The sequence below is a fragment of the Urocitellus parryii genome, chromosome 4 (genome assembly GCF_045843805.1).
Source record: "Urocitellus parryii isolate mUroPar1 chromosome 4, mUroPar1.hap1, whole genome shotgun sequence".
NCBI classification, from domain to species: domain Eukaryota; kingdom Metazoa; phylum Chordata; class Mammalia; order Rodentia; family Sciuridae; genus Urocitellus; species Urocitellus parryii.
In genome coordinates this window covers 147703706-147729922 of record NC_135534.1, presented here as the reverse complement: position 1 = coordinate 147729922, position 26217 = coordinate 147703706, and the positions used below count along the sequence as shown (strand labels likewise).

Here is a 26217-nt window from a genome sequence, read left to right as displayed (position 1 = left end):
TTTTTTCTGGGTACTGGGGTTTGAACCCAGGGTTGCTTTGCCACTGAGATACATACCCGACTCTTTTTATGTTTCTATTTTGAGACAGGGTCTCACAAAGTTGCTTAGGGCCTCACTAAATTGCTGAGGCTGACCTCAAACTTGCAATCCTCCTGCCTCAGCCTACTGAGTCATTGAGATTACAGGCATGTGCCATTGCACTTGGCTAAAACAATAATTCTTAGCATTCAATTAAGACATTTGTTGAATGCCTACTATGGGTAAACACTCTTTCTTGGCTTTATTTAATTTAAATAAGTCTGTATAAACACTTGGTCTTATATAGTTTGGGCACCCCTTGCTAGATTAAAAAGTAAATTGGAGGGCTGGGGTTGTGGCTCAGTGGTAGAGCGCTTGCCTGGCATGTGTAATGGACTGGGTTTCATCCTCAGCACCACTTAAAAATAAATAAATAAAATAAGGTATTGTGTCCATCTACAACTAAATTTTTTAAAAAAAGGTAAATTGGTATGTGTATTAATTTTGAATTGTTATTACCATTGGAGCAAATTAAACAGTAAACAAACCCATACAAATGCCTGAGTGTGATGAAATGACCATGAAAAGCTTAGTTGCCAAGAGAGTTCCTGGTTTGGCAGTCACTAACTCAGTTTTAATCAACAAGCTTTAGCTTGTTTAGTCAAAGTTAGTTGATGTATGTGGGCCTTTTAACTGTGACCACAAGTTGCATACCATCTCTTACCTCACCCCATAGTGACAGGATGATTCCTCAGTTATTTTTTGTTTGATCTTTTTTTTCTAAGTCCAATTTCGCAATAACTTTTTTTTTTTTTTAAGTCTCTTTTGGCACTGGAATCTCAAATGTTCCTAGCTTTGGAGATTAGAAGTACTTTCCCACACTTTGAAGTTTTATAGTATTGCATAATTTATACTTGTCCAGACATTTTTATTCATTTTTTAATTCTATATGTTATTTACTTAAGCCCTTCCTTTGCTTTCCTGGAGTCATTAGAATGTCCTTTTTCAAACTATGTGAATTGAATATTTAATTAATTTATTTTTCTTTCCATTTGCGTAGTAACAAACACACATGAACTAATTTTCTTGTAAATACAGGGCTGTCCACTTATTGAAATTTCCTTGTCTGATCATTCATCTCAGAATTCCTTTCTGAACATGACCGCCCTTGCCATCGTATCTGAAACAATTTCTTTTTCAAAATTGAAAGCAGTTTTGAACGATTCATTTGGCAACCTCTGAGAAGGATAGCACTGCATTTATGTAGTCAGAGCCTTATTTTTGCCTTTTGTCCCAGTACAAAGATAATAAGTGGACAATGGACAGTCTTTATTGAACATTTTCCCTTGTAGCTGGTATTGTACTAAAAACTTTACACACATTATTTTAACCATTTCACATTAGTTTCCATGCCCTTTTTACCAGGTAAAATGCTACTCATATATTTGTCTCATATTTCTATTATCGGAACATGTGAAATATTCCATTGTAGGGCCTTCTTTCTGGCCCTGTGTCATTTTCCCTCCATATTCCAACTCAGTAGTCACAGCAAATGACTGACCTGCCAGATCTAAAACAACCTCCCTCCACACTTCCACACATTCTATTTTATTTTACATTATTTCAAATTATCTTGCTCATTTGTTTCCTGGTTATGATCTGCTTCCACTGCTAGACTTTAAACTTCAAGGGCTTTAAAACTCCTTGTCAACCACAGCATTCTTAGAGCTCCCTAAGAACAGTGGCACATAGTAGGAAATGAAATGAAAATAATGAGGCAGAATGAAAGCGTTTCTGAAGGCATATAATGTTGCCTGAGAAATCAATACTTTTGGACTCCATAAAGTAGCAGCTGCTTTTGATTCTGAACATTTCATCCAAGAAGGCAAGAGACATCTTTCACTAGATGTGTGCCTTAAAGTCCCTCAAAAACTGAACTGAGGAGGGAGGGAGGCGCTCATTATCAGTCACTGTCATTTTATTTACACAGATGCTTTCCCAGGGCAGAGGAGGAAGAAGGTAGAGAAGGGAAGTAAAAGAGAGTGGGAGGGAAAGCCGAGACTCCAGAGAGCCAGGAGAACTTGGCGTGGCGTGGAGGGTGCGAGAAGGCACCTGGTGGGACAGCAGACATTGCCAAAGGAGCCCGAAGAAGGCACGGTTTATGAGGCTGGGACTGGGCAGGTCAGGGGCTGGCATGGACTAGGAAGAGGCTAGGGCTGCAAAAGGGGCGAGGGGGAGTAAGTGGAGTTCCGCAACCAAGAGGCGTCAAGGGGCAACCAGAGGTAGAAAGGGGGAGCCTAGAAGTTGCCAAGGGTGAAGGGAGAGAAACGCGGTCTATCAGGGGGACCTGGCAGGACAGGCGCAGTGGTCGAGGGACGGGCCAAGGCTCGGGGCTGGATGTGACGGGAGCAGGGGGTTTTATAGGAGTCGACCAGGAGGCCGAAGGGAGCAAAAGAATGCCACCAAAGGAGCGGAGCAGAGCGGAGGGCGCAGATGGGGAAGCAGCGCCGAGGAGCGCAGGGCGCCGCTGAGACCTTAGGGATTCCCAAGGTCGCCGAGGGAGTGTCTAGGGAGCGCGGGTAGCGCTGGCTGGCCAGGGCCGGCTGCGAGGAGGGGGCGCGCCGGGGTCGTCGAGGGGCGGGCGCTGAAGCCGGCGGCCGCGGGCGGGGCGGCCCGGTGGCTGTCGCTCACTTCCGGGAGAGCGTGGGTGCCGGGGCCGCCGCCTGCTTGCAGCGCTTCCAACCGGCCGTCCCGGGCCGCGAAGCCGGTGAGCGCGCAGGCCAGGCCGCAGTCCCGCTGTCCGCCCTGCCTCGTCCTCTGTCAGCGGCCATGGGGGCTTCCGCGCGGCTAGTGCGCGCAGTGATCATGGGGGCTCCGGGCTCGGGCAAGGGCACCGTGTCCTCGCGCATCACCAAACACTTCGAGCTGAAGCACCTCTCCAGCGGGGACCTGCTCCGACAAAATATGCTTCAAGGCACAGGTGGGAGCCCAGGCCACGGGGTCGGCGGAGCGCTGTCGCCCGGGTCGGGTTTTGCGGGCGGAGGGGCCGAGGCGGGGGATTCGAGCCCGGATGCGGTCCTAGGAAGCGGGCGCGGCGTTTTCCTCCCGCCGCGGGGATAGGAGATCTCTGGCAGCTGACAACCCCGAAAACTCCAGTTTCCGCCGGCTGTTTTGGGTAGGTTGCGTGGGGGTGGGGGAGGGCATTCGTGAATTCGGACACTCACTGAGTTCAAAAATAAAAAGAAACCACCTTGCTTTGTTTGAGAGGCACCTCCAGTCTGGTCGCAGCTGCTTCTGAGGGTCTTTCTAGCTGAGCTTCTTCTTCACGGGTCCCTTGAACATGGAAAATTGGCAGAGCCCTGCCAGGTCTTGCTCTTTTTCTTACCCCACCCCCATTTAGTTAAGCTCTATGGGATCTTGTAGTTCTGACCTTTCTCTTGTAAGCTCAAGGCCAAGATTATTTACCCTCGTTGTAGTCACTGCTGAGTAATTTTTGAGCAGTGGCTTAGATTTTGATACCCCCAGAGCCTTCTTAAACACAAAAGGTATCCTTATGCTTGATCACATAAAAAGTAGTTTTGTTTTGCTTGCCAAATAAAGCCAGAAAACTCAGTGCAAAATCCAGACTTTACTTTGCTTGAATTTGTGGTATGTAAATTCTTTCTCTAAAAGACTATTTTTTAAAAGTTTTCTTAAAGTTTTTCTTTTTCTTAGCAAAAGTGTTGACCTTTACCTCACAATCAGAACCCATTTTGAAGCCTGCAAAAGGTTTTTTAAACAATGAAAAACTCAGGACAGATAGAAGTACATAAAATAAAACACAAAGCTTTCTCTCATTCCCTGTCTCTCATTCCCTGTCTCAGCCCTGTTCTTTATAGAGGAACAATGTGTTTCCTTCTAGAAATGTTTATTTATGTACAAGCACATATACGTATATATTTTGTGTTATATGCAATCATATATGTACTCTGCGTCAAAGTGTTTTCACTTTATATCTGGGATATCTTTTCCCTGGAAATATAGAACTCTATTTCATTTTGTGTAGGCATCTACTTGCTGAATTTACTGATTTATTTAAAAAGTCCTCTTTTGATGGGTGTTTAGGTTATTTCCAGCTATGTTGTTTGTTTGTTTGTTTTTAGTTTAAAAAATGATATTTAAATTGGGGGGAAAACCAGAATCAACCCAGTATTTCTATAGTTTGTTTCTTGGAGTTCTTTGGTTCAGTATCCAACTTATCTGGAGCATTACTACTTTCAGTTTTAACATTGATCTTAAAAAATAATGCCTTGTAGTTAATTGAACTTTACCAAAAAGATTAAATTTTTTGACTCTCTTGCTAAATGTTCTTGATGCAACACATTGAAATAGTTAGGTAACAATAAACAGTCCCTAGTATTGTAGACTGATTTTTTGTGTGAGGTTATCCAAAGTACAAGGGAGTAAGGAATTCTTAAGGGATTATCTGAAAAATTACTGAGCAGTGAGGCATAACTGTGTGGTTAGAGAGCACCTTCAGGAAAGAATGTTTATTAATTTATTAAAACAAAATATTTTTAAAAAGTAAATTTAAAAATCAATTAAATAAACTTTAAAAATGAAGAAACCATGCTTTAATAAACTTTAAAAATGAAGAAACCATCCTTAACACTCCCTGACATTCTTGCTGTCTTATTCCTTAGAGCTCTACAACCTGAAAAGAACCTAAAGGGAGTATAGGGAACATGAAAGGAGGTCCAGCTTGCCTCAGTTGCCTGCCCCTTCTGGACTTTTTAGTAATTCTTAGACAAAGACAGATAAAGACTTCTTTAAAGAAATTAAAGATTCATGTCAGGAGAACTAGAATGTCAGAAGACCAATCTCTGCAGGGTCATGGTTCAAGGTAACTGCACATAAAAGGGTTGGCTTCTCTACTTGGCTAAGGAAAATTCCAGAGCTCACACAGAAGCACCCAAAGAGATCCTGAGGGATGGTTGCACTGTGTCTGATTCATCTAGCTGCCCCAAGCAGCAGAACAGGCATATCCTGGGGTGGGTTATTTGCTAGAGCTCTTCAAAGAATTATGGGCAGTTCTTTAATAAGAAAAACAAAATGAAGCTTGATGTCATAAAATTGTTATTACAGATGTGAATAATCTATTAATTATTAAAGTTGTGCATAATGATCTGTTATTACAGATTATCTTCACAGAACAGATCTGGCACAGTTCTGTATTTCAAAACTAAGACTATATTCTCAATAAATATTTGTGAATGCGTTGGATATTTCCCACAGATCAGAGCCAAAAGAGGTATAATCTTTAAAAATAAAATACTGCTCATGCTTTCTGATACTAAGTTGTATTTATTATAAAGGAATAAAAATGTCATGAGACTATTAGGAAAATTAAGATCATCCATGATTCTGCCTTCCCACATAGATAGATAGAGTTATAGTTGACCCTTTGGTGTTTTCTCTTATTGTTTTTTTTTTCTTTCTCTTTTTCCCCTCTGCTCACTGTTGTATTTGTATGCATTTGTAAAATTGTTACATTTTAGATACTTTTTATTCTTATTTATTGTATGTTCATTCACACATCATTAAGCAGCCTTAAAATATTTAATTTCATTAAGATTATAAGTAAACAGTTTTTCTACTGTTGGACATATTGTTAACCATTTATTTGCTATAATAAATACTGGTACTACTATCCTTGTTCGTGAATATTTGTCAGCATCTTTGACTATTTCCCTTTAAATAAATTTATAGTGTGGAATCTCTTGCAATCAACCATCACTTCATGAAAGTGCTATATTTTATAACCCTCCTCAGTATTTTATAGCTAAAGTTGAAAATCATCCCACGAGATCTCTGCTCTTTAAGTTTATAATGTGAGGGAGGCTTGTATTCTTTCCAGCAGTTGTAGCTTCATTGTTACCTCCTTGGGCCTAGAAGTTTTCCTCATCTGTAAATGCAATTTAAAATATAAGCCATGAATATACTCTATTAAGACCAAAGGTAAATCACCCAGGAGATATGATAAGGACACTGGAAATGCTAGGCAACTTATTGGCAATAGCAAACATGGAGTAACTGTAGATCACACCTGGATCCTGGAGTCAGGAAACTTGAATATGATTCATACACATTTAGTCCAATCCTCATTTAAAGATGAGGAAACTGAGCTCAGGAAAAGTTAAGAATTCAGTCAGTAATAAACTGCATTTATTTGTTCATCTAAGCAGTGCATATACTGAAATGTGAAGGATACAGAGAAGATTAATATGACCTTTGCACAGTCTGAAATACAAATTCATGAAGTGCTTCATTAAAAAAAAAATAAGATGAAAATAAAAAGCATTTACTGAAAGACTAGGATGAAAACCCAGGGCTTCTGTGTGTCAGTTAAATACTCCTTTCATTATGTAGTATTTCTCAAGTTGAGATTCATGAGATATTCTTAGGTAGACATTTTTATATATTTATTTCAAGTGCATGAGAAAAAATAAACCTATATTTCATGAAAAAATAAACCTATATTTCATGAACTTGATGAAATTTATTTAAAAAGGTGAGTCACTTTAAAGAAAACCATATAATACATAATGGTTCACCTGTGATAGAAATTGCAAAGTTGATATGAGATTGCTCAGAGTTTGAGAAAGTATACCACAGTATTGTGTGGACTCAGTGGCTTAATCTTTGAATCTCATTTGTTCTCATCTATAAGTTGTGGGAGTCCAACTCAGTATATAAACATCAAGATCCCTATCAGCTCCCAAGTTTCTATATATCTAACAAAACATTATTATGTATACACACAGAGCAAAATTATGCTTAATTATGATAGTGATGGCAGAGCAAATTATCTTTTTAATGGTAAAAATTTAATTTGTAATAGGAGATTCATTTACATAGTTTAGAATTCCTAAAAGTCTAAAAAGGATATTACATGAAAAAAATCCTTCCAAGGGCTGGGGATGTGTCTCAAGCGGTAGCACGCTCGCCGGGCATGCGTGCGACCCGGGTTTGATCCCTAGCACCACATACAAAACAAAGATGTTGTGTCCGCCGAAAAACTAAAATAAATATTAAAAATTCTCTCTCTCTCTCTCTCTTAAAAAAAAATCCTTCCAAGATATTTCATGCACATGCAACCAAATGTTTACTTTTTCTTCTCTGTGTTTGTGTTTTACCTAAACAGCAGCACACTGTACATATTGTTCTGAACCTTTACCAACATGTTTTCAAAAAGAAATGCCCCATTTCACTTTTTTTTCTAATAGCTTTGAGATGGTGTATATACCATATAATTTATCCATTTAAAATGTGTAATTCAATGGACTTTAGTATATTCATAGAGTTGAGTATCTCTCACCACAACCAATTTTAGAACATTTTTATTACCCACAAAAGAAATCTCCTTCCTGTTAGTCACTTCCATTCCCTCCCCACCTCACCTAATCCCTCCTGAGCCTCTGATACCACTAATACACCTCTATATTTCTTCATCTATTTTGGACATTTTATCCAAACATACAAATTATACAATATATGGTATCCCGCCCCCCCCCGGCTTCTTTCACTAAACATAGGGTTTATTTATTTATTTTTGTTTTGTTTTGTATTTTAAAAGACAGGTTCTCACTCTGTTGCCCAGGCTGACCCTGAACTCCTGCGTTCAAGGGGTTCTCCTTCTTGAGTCTCCTTAGTAGCTGGTCGCATGTCTCACATTACCCAGCTTAGTGCAGTGTTTTCAGGGTTCATCCATATTGTACTATTAGTACTTCATTCCTTTTTTTTTAAAGAGAGAGAGAGAGAGAGAGAGAGAGAGAGAGAGAGAATTTTTAAATATTTATTTCCTTTAGTTTTCGGTGGACACAACATCTTTGTTTGTATGTGGTGCTGAGGATCAAACCCCAGCTGCACGCATGCCAGGCGAGCACGCTACCGCTTGAGCCACATCCCCAGCCCCACTTCATTCCTTTTTAATTGTCAAATACTCCGTTGTATGGATATACTACATTTGATTTATCCATTCATGAGTTGGTGGACATTTGGGTTGTTTTTTCTTGTTCCATTATTTTCTGTGTGTAGACAGTTTGTTTAAAAAGTTAAAGGAACAATTTCTAAAAGATAAGTGTGTTAATTAATTTTGTCTCAAAGAAACTAGGCTTTTGTTAGATGGTAATTTTTGACAAAAATAAGGCCTTTGAAATTCCATGAATAGAATCCAAGGGCATCCAAGCAGTGTGTCCCTCCTTCCGTATATCATCTATCCACCCATCCATCCATGGATCCAACAAGTACCTAATATGTGATGAGAAGTGACATACAGAAAGGAATAGATTTCACTGAAGATGCCAATAATCAGGATGTGGGCATGAGGGACAGGTGGACGGATGGACCTGTGTGTTCATAAGCTCTGGATGCTGTAACAGCCTCCCACAGCAGATCAGATATCTTCAACAGTAGAATTTATTTTCTCATAGTTTTGAATCCTTTAAAGTCCAAGGTCAAGGCACTGGAAGAATTGGTTTCTGGTAAGGACTTTCTGACTTGCAGACAGCTGCCTGCTCACTTTGTTGTCTCATGGTCTTTCCTCTGTGCCCAGGCACTCCTGGTATCTTATGGGGTCCACCCTTATGACCTCATTTAATCTTAATTACCTCCTTAAAGGCACTATCTCTACATTATAGTCATTTTAGGGGTTAGGGTTTCAACATGGATTTGGGCTGACACAGTTCAGTCCTTAACATGTAGACATGTAGTTTTAGTAGTGTGATAGACAAGCCTGTGACATCATAGATGTGTGGAGGAGGAAATTTTGGTTTCTTAGGAGGTTGAGGGATGCCTCACTATGAAGAGCTCTTTAAGATGTCTCTTGAAAGAGTCCATTTTCTTTTGCGATAACCAAATACTTGAGTTTATAAAGGAAAGAAGTTAGTTCAGCTCATAGTTTTGGAGACTGGAAGTCCAAGGTCAAGTGGCTGTATCTGGCAAAAGCCTTGTGCTGCATTCTGATGTGCAGATATGGAAGGACAAGTGGTTCCATGCAAGATACAGAACACCATCTGTTACAATTCATTCTCAAGGCAGCTAGTCAAACTCTAAAAACTCATTCCCCAGAGAATTTTCCCAGTCCCACAAGAGTAATATTAATCTTTTCATGACAGTGGAGTCCTCGTGAACCACACACCTCTTTAAAAAATCTTATCATCTCTCAATGCTATTCTGTTGGGGACCAAATTCAACATAAGTTCTAGAAGAAACAAAAACCACATCCATATCATGGCAGAGTAAGAACTCATTAGGCAAAAGAAGGGGCAAAGGGCTTGTGCAAAGGCTAGGATTCTGAGTATGTTCAGAGTATGTCCAGGCTAGGGGTTGTGGTTTGAGGGTAGGGTAAAAGTAGGGAGGGAAAGAGGTAAGATGAGGCCAGATGCAGACTGGCCTTTATACAATTTTTGAATTGCAATTCTATGCTGAAATAGAGTTGAGTGGGAAGAGAAGTGTATGGATCTGGTATAAAAACACTTTCTAAGTGTTTCACTGAAGAGGAGAAAAACTGGGTGATAGTTGGAGGAAGGACCATTGGCCAAGGGAGATTTTAGCTTTAATATTTTGTTTTCAGTGTAATTCCTTGAAATATTTTATGCCTGGAATTAGTATAATGTCTGTGTGTGGTTAGAAGAAGAGTTAAATGAACACTCATTTACCTATCCCTGGAGAGAATGCCAGGCACTTTGGGGGCTCTTCTGTGTGCCCTTTCCACAGATATCTTCTTCCTGTCCCACGTGATAACCACTGTGTTAATTCAAGTCTTTATTATTTGAGAAAGGTTTTTCTCCAAAATGCCCAGGATGGGGGATAAAGCTGTCATTTAACCCATTCACTGTCATCTTTCTAGTTTTATTTTGACACATTTTTAAAAGTAGAGTTCATGTTGTTTACTATATAATGATGATGAAAGCAATTTAGGTAGGAAGGAGATTAATTCTCTCTAGCCCTTTCTTTTGGTCTGTGTAAAAGAAAACTATTTTCAGGTCCCTCTTTTGTACTTCATGGCTGCTCAAGCAATAATTTTGAATGTTTGTTCAGGTATGATGTGAGGTTGGTTTGGGTAATGTTGTGAGGATGACCAGATTTTAAAAGGAGATACAGAAACAAAAATTGTAGTTTATGTAATAAAGCAGTGATTTCTCAGATTAATGCCTGGTTTATGGTTATTTATCCTTAAAAGTTGATTTAGACCTTCCCTATTTTTCCTCTTAACTATCCTTTTCTATTTTTATTTGTGAATACTTTACAGAAAATTAACTTATTGTGAAGAATCTACTTTTAAACTAGCTTTTTGTGCTGGGCATGGTTGGCACACACCTGTAATACCAGCGCTCAGGAGGCTGAAGCAGGAAGATCTTGATATCAAAGTCAGCCTTAGCAACTGATTGAGGTCCTAAGCAACTCAGTGAGACTCTGTCTCAAAATAAAAAAGGGATTGGGATGTGGCTCAGTGGTTAAGCACCCCTGGGTTCAATCCCCGGTGGTTTAAAACAAAATTAAATTAGCTTTTTGAGTTTTGGAGATATGAAAGCTCCCAAATTTGTTAATTTTTGTTTTCTTTTTTTGTGGTGCTGGGGCTTGAACCCAGGCCTTTGTACATCCAAATTGTTTTTGGTTTTGGTTTTGTTTCTGGTACTGGGGATTGAACTCAGGGATGCTTTACCACTAAGCTACATCCCCAGCCCTTTTTATTTTTTATTTTGAGACAAGAGTCTTGCCAAGTTGCTCAGGAACTCACTAAAGTAATTGCTAAGGCTGGCTTTGAACTTATGATCCTTCCTCTTTCTCCAAGTGGCTAGGATTACAGGCATGTGCCATCATGCCTAACTCAATTGTTAATTTTTGAATCAAAAAGTGAATGGTACTATTATGAGAAGTCTATTAAGGTACATGTATAATATTAAATTATAGGCAAACAAATAAATATTTACCTAATGTCCAAAGCTCACCCTGGATGGAAGTCTTTGTATATAGTTGAGGGAGTAAGTCAACATTTAAAATGTAAAAAGCAAACTGCTTAGACTTCGAGGTGGAGAGTTGAATCATTTTTTTTTTTAAACTCCAGTTGAAACATTATAGGCTTTTGGTTTTCATACTGTATATAAATATTTACCTATGTATACACAAAAACTCAAAATATCTATTATCAGTTTTAATAATAATTGACTTTGAGTAGTGGTGGGATTTTTTCCTTACTAGGAACTTTCCATCACATAATCATGAAATTAACCCTTGTAAAGTATGATTCAGTATTTTTTTTAGACTATCCAGAGTTGTGTAACCATCACCACAGTGAATTTTTGTATATGTTTTCCCTTAAGATTTTTATACTTTTAGCTCTCAAATGTAGGTCTATGATCCATATTGAGTTATTATTATGCAGTTATCCCAGCAGTTTTTTTTTTTTTTTGGAAAGATTGTTTTACTTCATTGAATTGTCTTGACATCCTTATTGAACATCAGTTGATTGTAAGGTGGAGGGGTTATCTCTGCATTCTCAATTCTGTTCCATTAAACCATGTGTGTTCTTATGCCAGTAACACACAATCTTGATTGTTACTTTGAAATCAGAAGTGTGTGTCCTCCAACTTTTTTCTTTTTTTTTTTTTTTTAAGATTGTTTTGACTATTCAGGGTGCCTTGAATTTTAGAATCTGCTTGTCAAATACATCAGGAAGGTAGGATTTTGATAGGATTGCACTGAATCTGTATCACTTATGAAGAGTATTACCATCTTAACAATATTAATTCTTAAAATCGTGAATATAAGATGTGTTTCCATTTTGTTAGGTCTTTCTTGTCTTTCAGTAATATTATAGTTCTTAGGTTACAAGTTCTGCACTTTTTAAAAAGTTTATTGCTAATTTTCTTATTTTTTTATGCAGTTATAAATTCAGTCTTCCCCTTCCTATGATGATCAAGCCCAGGGCCTTGTGCTTGCAAGGCGAGTGCTTTACCACTGAGCCACATTCCAGCCCACTGAGTTGTTATCTTAGTTTTATTTTCAGACTGTTCATTGTTAGCTATTTGTATAGTTACCTCGTACTCTGCAACTTTCTGGACTCATTAATTGATTAGTTGTAATAGTTTCTTAGTGGATTCCTTAAGATTTTCTATGTATAAGATAATGTCATCTGCATTTACTTCTTCCCTTCTGGATACTATTTCTTTCTGGACTAATTGCACTGGCTGGAATCTCTAGTTGACTCCAAGTGACAAGAGCAGATCATCTTTTCTTGAAGTTCCTCTTATACTGATGAAATTAAGCATTAAGCATTTTATTAATTATTTCCATCACCTAAAGTCATTTGTTGTCATTGGTTGGGAGTTTAGAAGAGAGATTGGTCTGAAGCAAGAGAGATGAGGATGGAACCCATTTGTTTAGGACTCAGTCCTAAAGAATTGAAAGTTTTTACTTTTTTTTTTCCCCTCCCAAACACCATTGAGAAGGTTGGAACTCTGCCTCCCTAGAGCAGTAGTGAAAAGCCTGGAGACAGAATGGTCTACTCATATGAAGTATATGAACCTTTCCAAAGACTGTTATCTAATAAGTCTTCAGAGCTCTCTATCTTGGAACCTAGGCCCATTCTCAATGCTATCTGTATTAGATTTTATTTGTGAGGGGGAACAGGGTTTCATGATATTGTGCCAGCTGATCTGGAACTGGTGGGCTCCAGCCTTCCTCCCATCTCAGCTTTTTAAGTAGATGGGACTACAGGGGTGCACTACCACACCCAGGTCCAAATGTTGTTGTAAACCTGATAACACACCTTCAAATGGCAGTTTCCATACTGTTAATTCTTGGTTAAAATATAAAATTTCATGAATTTAACAATTTGGAATCTGTTTTGAGTTGAGTATAGTAATTCATACCAAGAGGTATGAAAATATTTATATATACTATGACCTTTAATCAGATTATTGGGAATGTATTCATCAGAAACAATTCAGAAGACTAAAAGAAGGAGAAGAAGAGGGAGAAGGGGAGGAGGATGAAGAAAGAAGAAGATCTTAAGGAAGATCTTAAGAAACAGCAGTAATGAGGAAAGACCAAGACTAATTTACATAATTTAAATGTCTAACAGTACCACTGTGAGAAAGTATATGTTTATGTATAAAGCATTGATATACATTGATGGAGAGGACTATTACCAGAAATGACTATATAAGATCACTGAAAAATATTTACATAGTGTTAGTGAAAAAGAACACAAAATTTTATATATACACAAGTTACAACAGTTTTACAACTCTGAATATATATAGATTACTAAGGGAGTATAGGAAATTAAGTTTTTTGGATAAAAATGATACGGTTGTGCACAGTATTTCTAAATTGTTCATAAATTCTTTTCCAGAGTATCTTATTAATAAAAGTGTAATATGATCACAGTCAAAAATTGAATTGTATTACGACAGTAGCACCTGTTTTAAGATTGGGAAAAAATCTCTAGACTAACATATGAAAGCAGGAATTTAAATTAAGCCATCTCAAAATAATGAATATTTCAAACTCTTATTTAGAAGAAAATATCAGTTATTCCATATTTTTCCCTGAGAGAAATAGAAAATTACAAATATGTAAAAAATAATCTATTCTCAATTCTATCACAAAGAAATGACTACTGTTAGCATATTGGTCTATAACTTTGTATTATTTTTTCCATTTATATTTATGTATTTTTCCATACTGGAGGATTTGAAATAGGCTTAACTTTATTTTGTAACCTGTTTTTAAGCAGAAAAGTCGATGATACACATTTTCATACAGGTGTGCTTCCCAAGGTCAATTTTAGGGAACCAGTTTTAGGAACCACGAGGATAAAACAAATGCACTTAATGATTTCCCCCCCTCTGCTCTAGAGATTGGTGTGTTAGCCAAGACTTTCATTGACCAAGGGAAGCTCATCCCAGATGATGTCATGACTCGGCTAGCCCTCCATGAGCTAAAAAATCTCACCCAATGTAACTGGCTATTGGATGGTAAGTAGAGTGTTGTGAGCATTCCAACTGTCCTAAATGATGAGTGCTGGCAAGACAAAGATCATTTCATGGGCTATAGAAAGTTATCAAGAATGGTGGTCAGGGGACCAGGTGCAATGGCAAGGCTTATAATTCTTGCAAATTGTGAGGCTAAGGCAGGAAAGCGCAAGTTCAAGACCAGTCTCAGCAAATTAGTGAGGGCCTAAGCAATTTTAGTGAAACCCTGTCTCAAACTAAAAAATTAAAAGGGCTGAAGATGTAGCTCAGCGAAAAAGTGTCCCTGAGTTCAATCCCTAGCACCAAACACACAAATAGAGAAGTGTTTTTATTGACACTTTTTTTTAGTGCACAACTTTTAGTTATGAGTAGATGTTGGGTTAGCTTATGTTCAAATTCTATTCCCACTGCTTAATTAGCTTTGTGACAAAGAGCAAGTAACCTTGCTATGCCTAAGTTTCTTCATTTGTAATGTGGGAATAATAATAGTGCCTCATTTATGATGGTTGAAAGAAGTTATCTTTATAAAATATTTGACATTATATATAGATTCTGGAACTTGGAGAGCACTCAATAGATTTAGCCACCATATTCTATTTGTTCTCATTAAATGTATTAAAAATGTTTTTATTAGAGGGATAAGGATGTAACTCAGAGGTAAAGCACTTGCCTAAAATTATTTTTATCAGGATCATTTACTTCATTGTAAATTTTATAATAAATGTTTGATGACTGACTTATTCAGTTTGGGGCCATATATAGATTGAGCTTTTTGCCATTATAAACTTTTATTAGGGGCTATTTAACCCAAATCTGGATTTCTTGGGTATAGTTTTATCCATTATAATTGCTGTTTTAGCTATATAAAGTCTAGGTCACAGGAAATTTTTTCCATCTTTCAGTGCTAATAAGAAAATGTATTTTTAGCTCTAACAAATTATTGCATGTACACTTTTAATCTTTGTCACTTTTGTAAAGTATTCCTTTTTACCAATTTAAATTTTTCCTGGTGTTCTAACCAAAATGTCCTTAGTAACAACACTGCAAAGTCAAAAATTTGGGGATCAAAATATTATTTTAAATTCCCTATACTTATATCTGTTTCTGGATTCACTAACCAGTTACAATTTGCCTTTCTCTGTTTTTTTTGAACCACATTGTTAACTTTAGCTATACCAGTTGAGTATCTTGTATGTGAAATGCTGGGATCCAGAAGTGTTTCAGATTTCAGTTTTTTGTATTTTGGGATATTTGCATAGACTACTATTTGAGCATCCCTAATCTAAAAACTCAAAATTCAAAAAGCTCTGAAATCTGACTTTCTGGGCATCATAGGATTTCAGGTTTGGGGATTAGGGCTGCTTTATAAATTGGTTATCTGTTAGGGTTTATTCCTCTACTTTGTTTTCTGTCACATTCCAAAAAAGCCTTTTGAGGTTCTGAGTGAAGGTGATGAGTTCAGCTTTTGTTCAAAGGCATGAAAGTGTGAATGTCCTAATAAGATGGCAGTCAGGCAGAAGGTATTTGAGAGGATCAGCCTTCTGTTCTATTCAAACCTTCAAACTGATTGGTAAGGCCAATATACTTTAGAGGGCAATATACTTTATTCAGTCTACCTGTTTAAATGTTAATCTCATTAAAAAAAAACAAACACCCTTTCATATATACCCAGAATGTTTGACCAAATATCTAGGGATCCCATGACCCACACTCTCAAAAAAATTAATTAGTACAGTTGTTTTACATCTATGATCAAGCCGCCTATGGTATTTTCTTTTGTTTAGATTGCCCAGCATTTTTTTTTTAATACCAGGGATTGAACCCAGGGGTACTTAATCACTGAGCTATATCCCTAACCCCTTTTTTATTTATTAGTTTGAAACAAGGTCTCTCACTAAATTGCTTAGGTAAATTGCTGAGGCAGGCTTTGAGCTTTGTGATCCTCCTGCCTTAAAACTCTGGAGCCACTGGGATTATAGGTGTGGGCCACCAAGCCTGGCTTCCAACATCCCAATGTTAATTTTTGTTCTTTCTCCTTTCCTCTCCCCCTTCATTTTTTTTTAAACTTTCTAAAGGTTTTCCAAGGACACTTCCACAGGCAGAAGCCCTGGATAAAGTTTATCAGATAGACACAGTAATCAACCTGAATGTGCCCTTTGAGGTCATTAAACAGCGCCTCACTGCTCGCTGGATTCATCCAGCCAGTGGCCGAGTCTACAACATTGAATTCAACCCTCCTAAAACTGTGGTGAGTAGTTGTAGTGGAGTGGACATATGGCAGACTGTCCTTGAGTCCTTTTGCCTGCATGGTCATAAAGTTTGTGAACTTGGAAATCTTGTACCTGACCAAAATTCCTGAGGGTATATTTTCAGGTTACCTGTAGTCCATTCAGGTTGGTAGTAAAGTCATGCCAGGAGCAACAGGGGTTTGTTATTCATTCAAAAGTATGTGTTCATTTCCTACTTTGTGCCAGGAAATGAGTTAGGAGAAGAGGCAGGAGGGATTTGCAGCACTGACAGTTGAGGTTCTCAGTGTATAGCTGAATCTGTATGTGTGTGTATGAAATTGTTTAGAGGTTGGTTAGAAAATCTTTTTATTAAGGTGACTGATACTGTGTCACTTTCTACTTTCTGTGCTAGCCTTCCCCTATTGTAACAAATATCTGAGATAATCAGCTTTACAAGGAAGAAAGATTTTGGCTCACAATTTTGAAGGTTTCAGTCCATTGGCCCATTGCTTTTGGGCCTGTGGTGAGGCAACAAATCATAGTGGGGAATACATGGTAGAACAAAGATGGGGAAGTGAAAGAGATAGGAAGAGACCAGGGTCCTACAGTCCCTTTCCAAGGCAAACCCCCAATGACTAAGACCTTCCACTAAGCCCCACCTCTTAAAGGTATCACTACTTCCCAATAGTGTCATGAGCTAGGACTAATCCTTTAACACAAGGACCTTTGGGGATCATTCCAGATCCAAACTATAGTACTACAGAAATAATCCTAGTTTCTCTTGGCTCTGTGTTGCAATGGTCTGTCTTTGGGCAGGATTGTTTGTTTAGAAGTTAACATATTTTTGTAATTGGTGCTTGAACAGAGATTAACTGAAGTACTTATAAAAATTTCCTTTAAAGATTATGATATTTAATACCAGTCTTCTAACTACTGTTTAGGGCATAGATGATCTGACGGGAGAGCCTCTGATTCAGCGTGAGGATGATAGACCAGACACAGTGATCAAGAGACTGAAGGCTTATGAAGCACAAACGGAACCAGTTTTGGAGTATTATCAGTGAGTTCTTGCTTTTGAGAACTTCTCTTGCATTTTGAAGCATGGGGTTTTTGATTTTCCATACTTTACAATTGGATATGCTAAAATTCCAGAAGACCCAATTCAAATTGGCTTAAGCCACAAAGAAAATGTATTAGCTAGTACAAAGAGAAGTCCAGAAGGTAGGCTGGATTTCAGTCACTCCTAGGTCTGACCAGAGGTTTGCCATTGTCTTAGCTTTGCCTTCTTTTGTGTCTTTACTTTGTCCTCAGGTTTCCTGCATGGTTGCAGACAATAGCTAGAACAGCCAGGGCTTCCTCTTTCATGAAAGGCTGAGGAGTAACCTCTTCCTAGTGAACAAAAGTTCTGAATATCCCTCAGATTAAACCAATTGAACAGCCACTGTGGTCATGGAATCCAGGCACTAACTGTTGTAGGCCTGGATTACCAGTCACTTGGCTGGGAGGGATTATACCAGTTAGTCCACACCCGGAGCTAGGAGTGACCACTCTCACCCTAAACTCTGCTATGTAGTGGAGAGAGGACTGGAATGAGTGCTGTGGAGGCAAACCTGCCCACTGTATGTGCCAACAGAAGTTGCTTTAGTACAGGAGACTCTCAATTGACATCTGACCCACCGATCGTGAATTTGTCTAATAAATCAGGTGGGTTTTTTTGGTATTGGGGATTGAGTCCAGGGGTCTTAACCACTGAGATATATTCCCAGTATCCTCCACCTTTTTAAAAATTTTGCTTTGAGAGAAGATCTCACTAAATTGCTGAGTGTCTCACTGAGGTGCTGAGGCTATCATTGAACTTGAGATCCTCCTGCCTCAGCCTCTCAAGTAGTTGGGATTACGGATGTTTATCACTGCACCTGGCGTGGTTAATAATTTTGGTATACTCTTCAAGGAATTCATACACAGAATGGGAACTATACTGAGTTAATATTTGATGCAGGCTAAGAAAAAGTCCTGTTTCTTTTTTTTTTTTTTAAGAGAGAATTTTTAAATATTTTTTAGTTTTCAGTGGACACAACATCTTTATCTATTTTTTTAATGTGGTGCTGAGGTTCGAACCTAGCGCCCTGCGCATGCCAGGCAAGGGCGCTACCACTTGAGCCACATCCCCAGCCCAGAGTCCTGTTTCTTTAGTCAGCTTTCCTTCTCCTTATAGAGAATGACTGCTTCCCTCTTATTCACTGTCTTACTAAATAATGATTGTCAAAACAGTCCAATTTGTGAGAGCATAGGCTCTGGAGCCAGAACAAGTTCAAGTTTCAGCTCATCATTTAATTAATTTGGCCTTAACCCCTTGCTTAACCCTTGCCTGTTTTCTCCTATATAAAATGGGAATGAGAATACAGGCTTGAACATGAGTTAATATGTGTTAATTCTTAAAATGGTGCATGACACTAGTAAGCACTACATAAATATTAGCTATTATTATGGTTGTAGTTATTGTTATAATAGGGGCAAGTATGCAGTAAAATCTGAAGCAATAGTCTTCAAACCATTTTAATAGTTATTTCTGGAGGGCAAAATTACAAAATAGCTGGTAATTCACTTTTTATAGTAGTTGTTATTATAATTTTGTGATTTATATAATGAGCCTGGCTTCAAAGATTACCAGCTCTGGCCCTGGGCAAGGTATTTAACCTTACAATACAAAATCCTTATTATAAAATCAGGCAATGTGAAATAATACCACTATATAGGCTTAAGGGAATGAAGAGGATATGTGAAAAGACTCAAAGCAATCCTGGTGTCTATTACTAAATCACCCAGTGTCAGTGATTATTAGCCCTTGGTCCACACAAATAGATTCAGTTCCTGTCAGGCCCCAAGCAGCTCACCTTCTGTATATGGGTGAAGTGGAAAGCTGAAAGCCTGTTTATCATTCGATGTGGTACAGTAACCTAATCCACACTGACTTAAGAAAAGCAGAATTTGGGGCTGGGGTTGTATCTCAGTGGTAGAGTGCTTGCCTAACATGTGCGAGGCACTGGGTTCAATTCTTAGCCCTGCATATAAATAAATGAAATAAAGTTCCATCAACAACTAAAAAAATATTGAAAAAAAAAACAGAATTTATTGGTCATATACCTAAAAAGTCTAAAGGTAAGTAGATGGCTGGGTCCAGGTGTTGAAGAAACGCCATCAAGCCTCGGTCTGGCTCCCTCTGTGTGGCAGCTCAGTAGTCTAGCTTATCTCCTACCAGTTCAATTACCCCAGCAGAAAAGAGCCTTTTTTTTTTTTTTTTTGCCAGCAAAAATCTTGTGATTGGCAGAGATTACTGGGACTTTGTCATTCTTGAGTATGGGAAATGAGGTTCAGTCTCACCTGAACCTCATGGACTTTGGTTGGGGAGATTATTACTGTTGTTGGGCAGATAACATTACTGCAAGGCTCTGAATAGAGAACTAGTCCTACCGGGATTAGTTATGCCAAAATGAGGAGAATCTTACAGAAATGAATGAAGCAGGTCCTTATCTTGAGAGATCCTAGTGCCAGTAGTGGTACACCTATAATCCCAGTGACTTGGGAAGCTGAGACAGGATCAAGTCCCCCAAGGCAAGCCTCAACAACTTAGCAAGACCCTAAGCAACTTAAGGAGACCTCCTCTCAAAATTGAAGAAAAATAAAAGGTTAGAGATGTGTCTCAGTGATAAAGCACCCCTGGATTCAATCCCCCCACTCCAGAGATACTAGTTTTTCTTTCAAGACTTCTGGCTTTTGCTACCTCTTGCTGTTAATTCAAGCTTCTCCTTCTGAGTTCTCACACATAAAACTAAAGTTGGATTTCACTAAAAATTGAAAGTGGTACCATAAGGACTTCAGTTACCATAAGGACTTCAGTTACAACACTGTTATATTAAAATGCCCACAGTTGTTATTGTATTTTAAAACTCCTTTCAGCCATGGGACATTTATGGAGTAATTAGCCTATGTTTAAAAATAGCAGGATGCTCTTACTCTTTGGAGGACTAATTTTTTTTGAACTGGTTCCATTTTATTTCACAAAAAATGACAAATGTTCATCCAAGGTAACAGCTTTAGGATTGAATAGGTACCTTTAGTTGTGCTCTCAGCAATTAACCCACTTGTGACATTGTGGCTTGATTTTTAAAGTAGGTCTTCATGAGGCTTATACCATTAAGAAAGTTGTTCTCTTGAAAGCTACTAAATTCCTGTGAATTTAGAAGCTTAAGACTTCTAATATGCAAAGAATACTGTTTGAATATAATTTCTCTGGTAGCAAATATTTCTTACCAAAAAAAACAGTGGGTGTTAACTATCATAATCTTATGAGGTTTCAAGAACTCTGAAAACCTAGTAAGAGGGTTTAACAGAGGTATCAGTGATCCTATAAAGAGTAGAGTTTTTCATTTGCTTTTATGCAACCTTTGAGCCAGTGTGTATACATGAGTATGCATGGATTGGTAAAGGGATATTAGCAAGAGTGTCACACTCTCTGGACTAATTTCTATGGGTTGAGAAGCAATCGCAGGATTCTGCTTCTTACTCTTCACTGCTGATCCAGTATAAGAAAGACAAATCTTTCCAGGGGAGAAATGAAGAAAATAAGAAAAACAATAAAACTTACACTTTCTATTCCCCTGTTAAAGTTCACAAGGGTAGCGTAGAGGAAAAAAAAAAACTCAGCAAAATGAGAGATAATCCAGTATTGGAAAGCTCCTTTTTTTAAAAGAGAGAGAGAGAATTTTTTAATATTTCTTTTTCAGTTTTCGGTGGACACAACATCTTTTATTTTTATGTGGTGCTGAGGATCAAACCCAGCGCTCCACGCATGCCAGGAGAGGACGTTACGGCTTGAGCCACATCCCCAGCCCCTAGAAAGCTCTTTTTGCAAAAGACTTTAATGAACAAAGAAAACCAATGGCTATTCTGGTGTCTGACGGTCCCCGTTTGGAAATCTATTACCAACTTAATGATCTGGATTAAGTCACTTTATAAAAGAGACAATTTTGTCAACAGAGTAAGAAAATTTGAGTTTTGGAAATTACTGAATGAATTAGCTATAAAGCATTTAACAGAGGTTTTAACACACAGTACACAGTCAATAATGACAGCTGCTATTATTTTGTAAATGCCCATTTCTGTATGCTATGGGGCAAAGCTGAAACTAAAATGTAGGCTCTCCAGTGCCTAGCCAAATTCTTTCTCTTAATCACCTAGATCTATACTTATGAGACTCCTAAATCTATACTGTCATGTTTTACAGAAAAGCTTTGAAAACCTCATTAGGAAGATTGAGACCTGTGTTTTTCATTTTTGTTTTGTTTTTCCTTTAGGAAAAAAGGGGTGTTGGAAACATTTTCTGGAACGGAAACCAACAAGATTTGGCCCTATGTTTATGCTTTCCTACAAACAAAAGTTCCACAAACAAACCAGAAAGCCTCAGTTACTCCATGAGGAGAAAAGCGTGTAACTAGTAAGATGAGCAGAACCTCCTCATCTTTGCATTAGCAGCTCCTTTTACTAAGATTCCAGCATGTATGAATTCTTTGAAAATTGTTTTATTTCTACTGATTTTATTGTGGATATTATTAAGGATGTGCCAAATGATTCAGATACTAAGATTGATCTTTTGAAATCATCTAGTATATTTTATCCAGTTATATTCTATGAGTGTGCAATTCAAAAACATCAGATATCAAAACTTTTTTAAAGAATTTGTTAGAGTAAAAATTAAAAGAGCAATTAGTAGTAACATTTTTGTTCAGTAAAAGTGGTTGATAAAATTTTTGTATTTTTCTGGGAAAGTTGGAAAAATACATGTCATTTGGGGAAAATAGCTCATCAGAGGCTTCTGCATAGACTGATGCCAAAAAATGTTTTCTAGCCTGTGGAACATGGTATGGTAAGACACTATATGAAATTCCAGGAAAAAAGCAACTAGATTTACAGATCCGTTGCAAGATGCAAATTCACTGCTGCCTTTACACTAAGAAACATGTAAGCTACCTACATATACTATATTTATTTTGTCATTAGAAATACCTTCAGTTTACTCAGAATTTTCAATTTGCTATAAAAATGTCAGCGTATAAAAAAATATTACTTTAATACGACTTATTTTCTTTTGAAAAATACATGTGTACTGAGGGACATGATTTGTGTCAAAATTGACATTGTAAGTTCTTAGGTAAGCACCAACACTGACTTCAGTGGAAAATGTAATAAAATCTTAGGTTTTCAGATGTTACTCAGGTTAAGAAATGTATGTTTTAAGATATACTTGTCAGTTTTTTCTTGATCTAAACATACACTCTGCCTTGATAAACAAGTTATAGCAAAAAGAAAAAATAAAGAAAAGAGGAAACCCATGGTACTATGTAAAGTAGGCATACTTTACCATTAAGGAAATAGATCAGGCATACCTGGAGGATGTTCTCTTGAGGAACACCAACATAACTGGCAAACACATATTGCAATAGAGAATTTACAAGATAGGTTAAGAAGGACCAGGAAAGTAACTATTCCTTAAAGGAGATTTTTGTTTTTGATCAAATAAATTGATACTTAATAGTGTTCATTGCCATCCTGTCTTAAAGGGAAAGAACTCTGCTGGTGTCATCTGAGCAGCCATTTTAAAACTTAAAATCATTTTAGACTCCTAGCAGGGCAACAAGGATGCATGCTTATATATCCTGGCCTGGTAGAAGTTGTGCCATTTGAGCGGTAGAGGAAAAACCCACTGTGTCTTCCATGGGATACTGACTCTTATTTTCCTTGGTGCTAAAATCAAATGAATAAAGTCCTTGTACAAGCTATTAATTGCCTTTGAAAATCTGGCCCATCTTATTCCAAGGCCTTTAAAATACAAAACAAATGCCAGCAAGTGGTTCTTATGTATTTGGGGTGGGGCGTACAACTTATTTTTCTTTCCTCTTGATTTTTAAAAATTTATTGTTGATCTTTTGAAATGGACCAAGGCTTTTTTAAAGGATTACAGTAATCATATCACTCTTACAATGCCTTATTAAAAACATGTTAATATTATGTGTTTCCTAAAAATGTTGCAAAACTACTAAACTTAGGAATTACCACTTGGTTATCAGGCATACAGTCCTTATTAGAATGTAATGAAATTTCAGCACTGTAGCTATTATTTACTTTGTCTTTGGTCCTTTACAAGGGTCACCCCACCCCACCTTCCTTTTTGCTACCCTGCCATCTCATTGCCTTTGTTCTAATAAATTGTCTTAAAACAGGTTTTAAAGCTGATTTTATACAATTCTTTATCCCCTGCTATACAGTATGGTAGCCACACTGGCTTTTATGACAGCCTTAGATCTGGAAATCAATAAGAATTAAAGAATATACTATGAAAATTAAGACTGTCTTCTGTGACCATTCCTTCCCCACTACTAAACACTTAACCAAAGTTTTGCACATGCATGCATTACTTTATGGGAAATATGTATTTTTTTTAATTAAAACAAACAAAAAGAACTTGTTTTCTGTTGGATGAGCTAATGTCACAGACAATGCTGATTAAGGGTATTGTTGCTAAGTGCCTCCTGCAGGGGAAAAAAAAATCATACTGTGATGACCATTAATGTACCACATGGAAATATGTCTGGAGCTGAATGTGTGGTTTAGGAGGAGATACTACACTTGAGATTAAAAGATGAGGAGAACAGTACCTCAAACCACCCTCCTTTCTGGAAAGTCAGTATGAAGTGGGAAATGCATAAAGGCAATTGTTAGCACCATCCAGAAATTTTAGTTTAGCTCTCAGTTCCACCTCAAATAGGTTAATTATTGTTTAAATTACTAAAACCAAGCCTATGGCTACTTTTGCCTGCTCCAGCCACATACAATGGCATCTTAGCAAAATATTTTGGACACTCATGGTTTGGAATAAAATGTCCCATATTAACATCAAATCATTGCAATTACAGACCTCAGATTATATTAAATTGCTGTAATACAAAATTTTAAAACTTACTTATAAACTACGTCTTCTCATTGATAAAAGAAAACATCCTCACCGATAAACTGCAGAAATAGCTTTCCTATCCTTGCAATTAAAGATTTTCGTCCTGGAAGTTATGGTTTAAAAAAAAATTAAGGTTAAAATAATCTAGCTGTGCTTAAAAACTAGTAAAAGCCGTATGATCTGTAGTGTCTATTCACCTCTTTCCCTCCTTTTTAGCTTCCAAATGATCAGGAGTTTGTCCATAGGTAGCACTGAGTAAAACTAAATGTTAAGGCCAAAGTGTTAATCAGTACAGTGTTGTGTCATATTTTCCCAAATGATTCAAGTTAACTGAAGAGTGAACAGCCTCTAAGAATCATACTGCTCAAAGAACCAAGTGAACCAGGCAAAATGACACATAACTTGGGGGGCTGAGGCAGGAAGATCACAAGCTGAAAGCCAGTTTGGGCAACTGAGACCCTGTTGCAAATTAAAAATTGAGAAAAAATTGTGGGAGCAGTTCTAGTTATGTAGCTCAGTGACAGAGCACTTGGTAGGCAAGCACAGGCCCCAGGTTCAATCCCTAGTACCACCAAAAACAAAAGTGAATGATGTGGGAATTTTAAAAATCATTTTCTCTATTTAGAAAAGACAAAACTTCAATCTAATTCTTCAAGGGTTATAAGAATATTTTCAACTTCATTATTAGATTTTAAGCAATCCATGAACAACTTATTTCTGTGTACTCCCCCAATTCACTTACATAGTAAGTAAACAAATACTTACTAGATGACTCAGCTTCTCAGAAGACCTCTGAAATAGTATCCGCATGGTCATTACAGATGGGAACAGATGCATAGGATTTTAGGGTCTTTAAATGTGTATGACATAGTAGCAAAACCGAAATGGGAAATCTAACCTCAAACCAGACAAATACTTCTGTCCCACATGAATTTAGAACTGAAATACATGAGTTTAAGCATAGTAAATTGACATTTTGGGTTTTTTTTTTTTCTGAAAATACACCAAGACTTACTTCCCAAATACCTTTCCTAGACAAACTTAAAACTTAAAACTAGTTTTTTCATCCTGTAAGAAAGTCCACTAATCTATAGATAACATGTTAATTTATTTTTAAAGGATAATATGAATGCTACTCTGAAAGAAAAGAGCCTGATTTTCCTAAAAAAAAAAAAAAAAAAAATTTTTTTTTTTTTTTTGAGATTGTGAGCCCATTAGGCAACAATTTGAAAGAGCCCACTAATGCTATTACTGGAAAAGAATGCTAGCCATCTATCTTAGAGCAATAATTTAAAACCAGTATTGTCTTCATCACTATTGACATAATAATTGCCAGAATAAATATAATAATAGCTATTTCATCCTTTTAAAAAATATTTTATTAGAAGATTAATTTTATCAAGTAAAACAGGATTCTGTTGAATATTTTAATGTCAAAAATGTTTCATTCCTCAGTTTGGGTTTTCCATGGGCTTAGCCTGTTTAGGGAAAATTGTTCAACTTCAAATATAATTATTCCTTTGTTTAGTATATCTTTCATTACTTAAGAAACAGAAAAGAGTACATTTATTTCGATAGGAGTTAGTTCTCAGTATTAAAGAGGACATTTTTGAAATGAAAAAAAAACAAGATGTCAATTTACTGTTCTTAGTACTAAATTACTAATTATATAAAAGTTATAGTCTTAAAGTGCAAATTATCCCCCCCCCAAATAAATCACACTTTTCTATACTTAAAAGTTATCACTTCCTTTTGATAGTTAAAAAAAAATACAAATAGTCGGGCTGGGGATGTGGCTCAAGTAAGTGGTAGCACGCTCGCCTAGCATGCGTGAGGCACTGGGTTCAATTCTCAGCACCACATAGAAACAAAATAAAGTTATTAAAAAAAGAATAATATTAAAAAAATAGTCACATTTCACAGAATAGTTCTGAGGTAATTC

General features: G+C 37.2%; 1 protein-coding gene across 3 annotated transcripts; it reads left to right on the top strand.

Annotated features, from left to right (window-relative positions):
- The first annotated feature begins 2091 nt into the window (after positions 1 to 2091).
- On the top strand, positions 2092 to 23668 carry Ak3 (adenylate kinase 3). 3 transcript variants are annotated; one of them, XM_026414254.2, is made up of 5 exons: positions 2092 to 2170; positions 13923 to 14042; positions 16115 to 16287; positions 17209 to 17327; positions 21622 to 23668. In XM_026414254.2, the coding sequence occupies exons 2-5, from the start codon at positions 13982 to 13984 to the stop codon at positions 21740 to 21742; spliced, it is 474 nt and encodes a 157-aa protein (XP_026270039.1). In that variant the 5' UTR covers positions 2092 to 2170; positions 13923 to 13981; the 3' UTR covers positions 21743 to 23668. The 3 variants fall into 3 exon arrangements, with proteins under 3 accessions (XP_026270039.1, XP_026270037.1, XP_026270038.1); XM_026414252.2 differs by lacking the exon at positions 2092 to 2170 and adding an exon at positions 2177 to 2998; XM_026414253.2 differs by lacking the exon at positions 2092 to 2170 and adding an exon at positions 3019 to 3193.
- Positions 23669 to 26217: the final 2549 nt, after the last annotated feature.

Excerpts from the sequence above, each read along its gene's own strand:
- Ak3 (XM_026414252.2), top strand. The coding sequence starts at position 2,848 with ATGGGGGCTTCCGCGCGGCTAGTGCGCGCAGTGATCATGGGGGCTCCG. Across the intron at positions 14,043-16,114 it reads ATGTAACTGGCTATTGGATG|GTTTTCCAAGGACACTTCCA; the intron begins GTAAGTAGAGTG and ends AACTTTCTAAAG. Across the intron at positions 16,288-17,208 it reads TCAACCCTCCTAAAACTGTG|GGCATAGATGATCTGACGGG; the intron begins GTGAGTAGTTGT and ends ACTACTGTTTAG.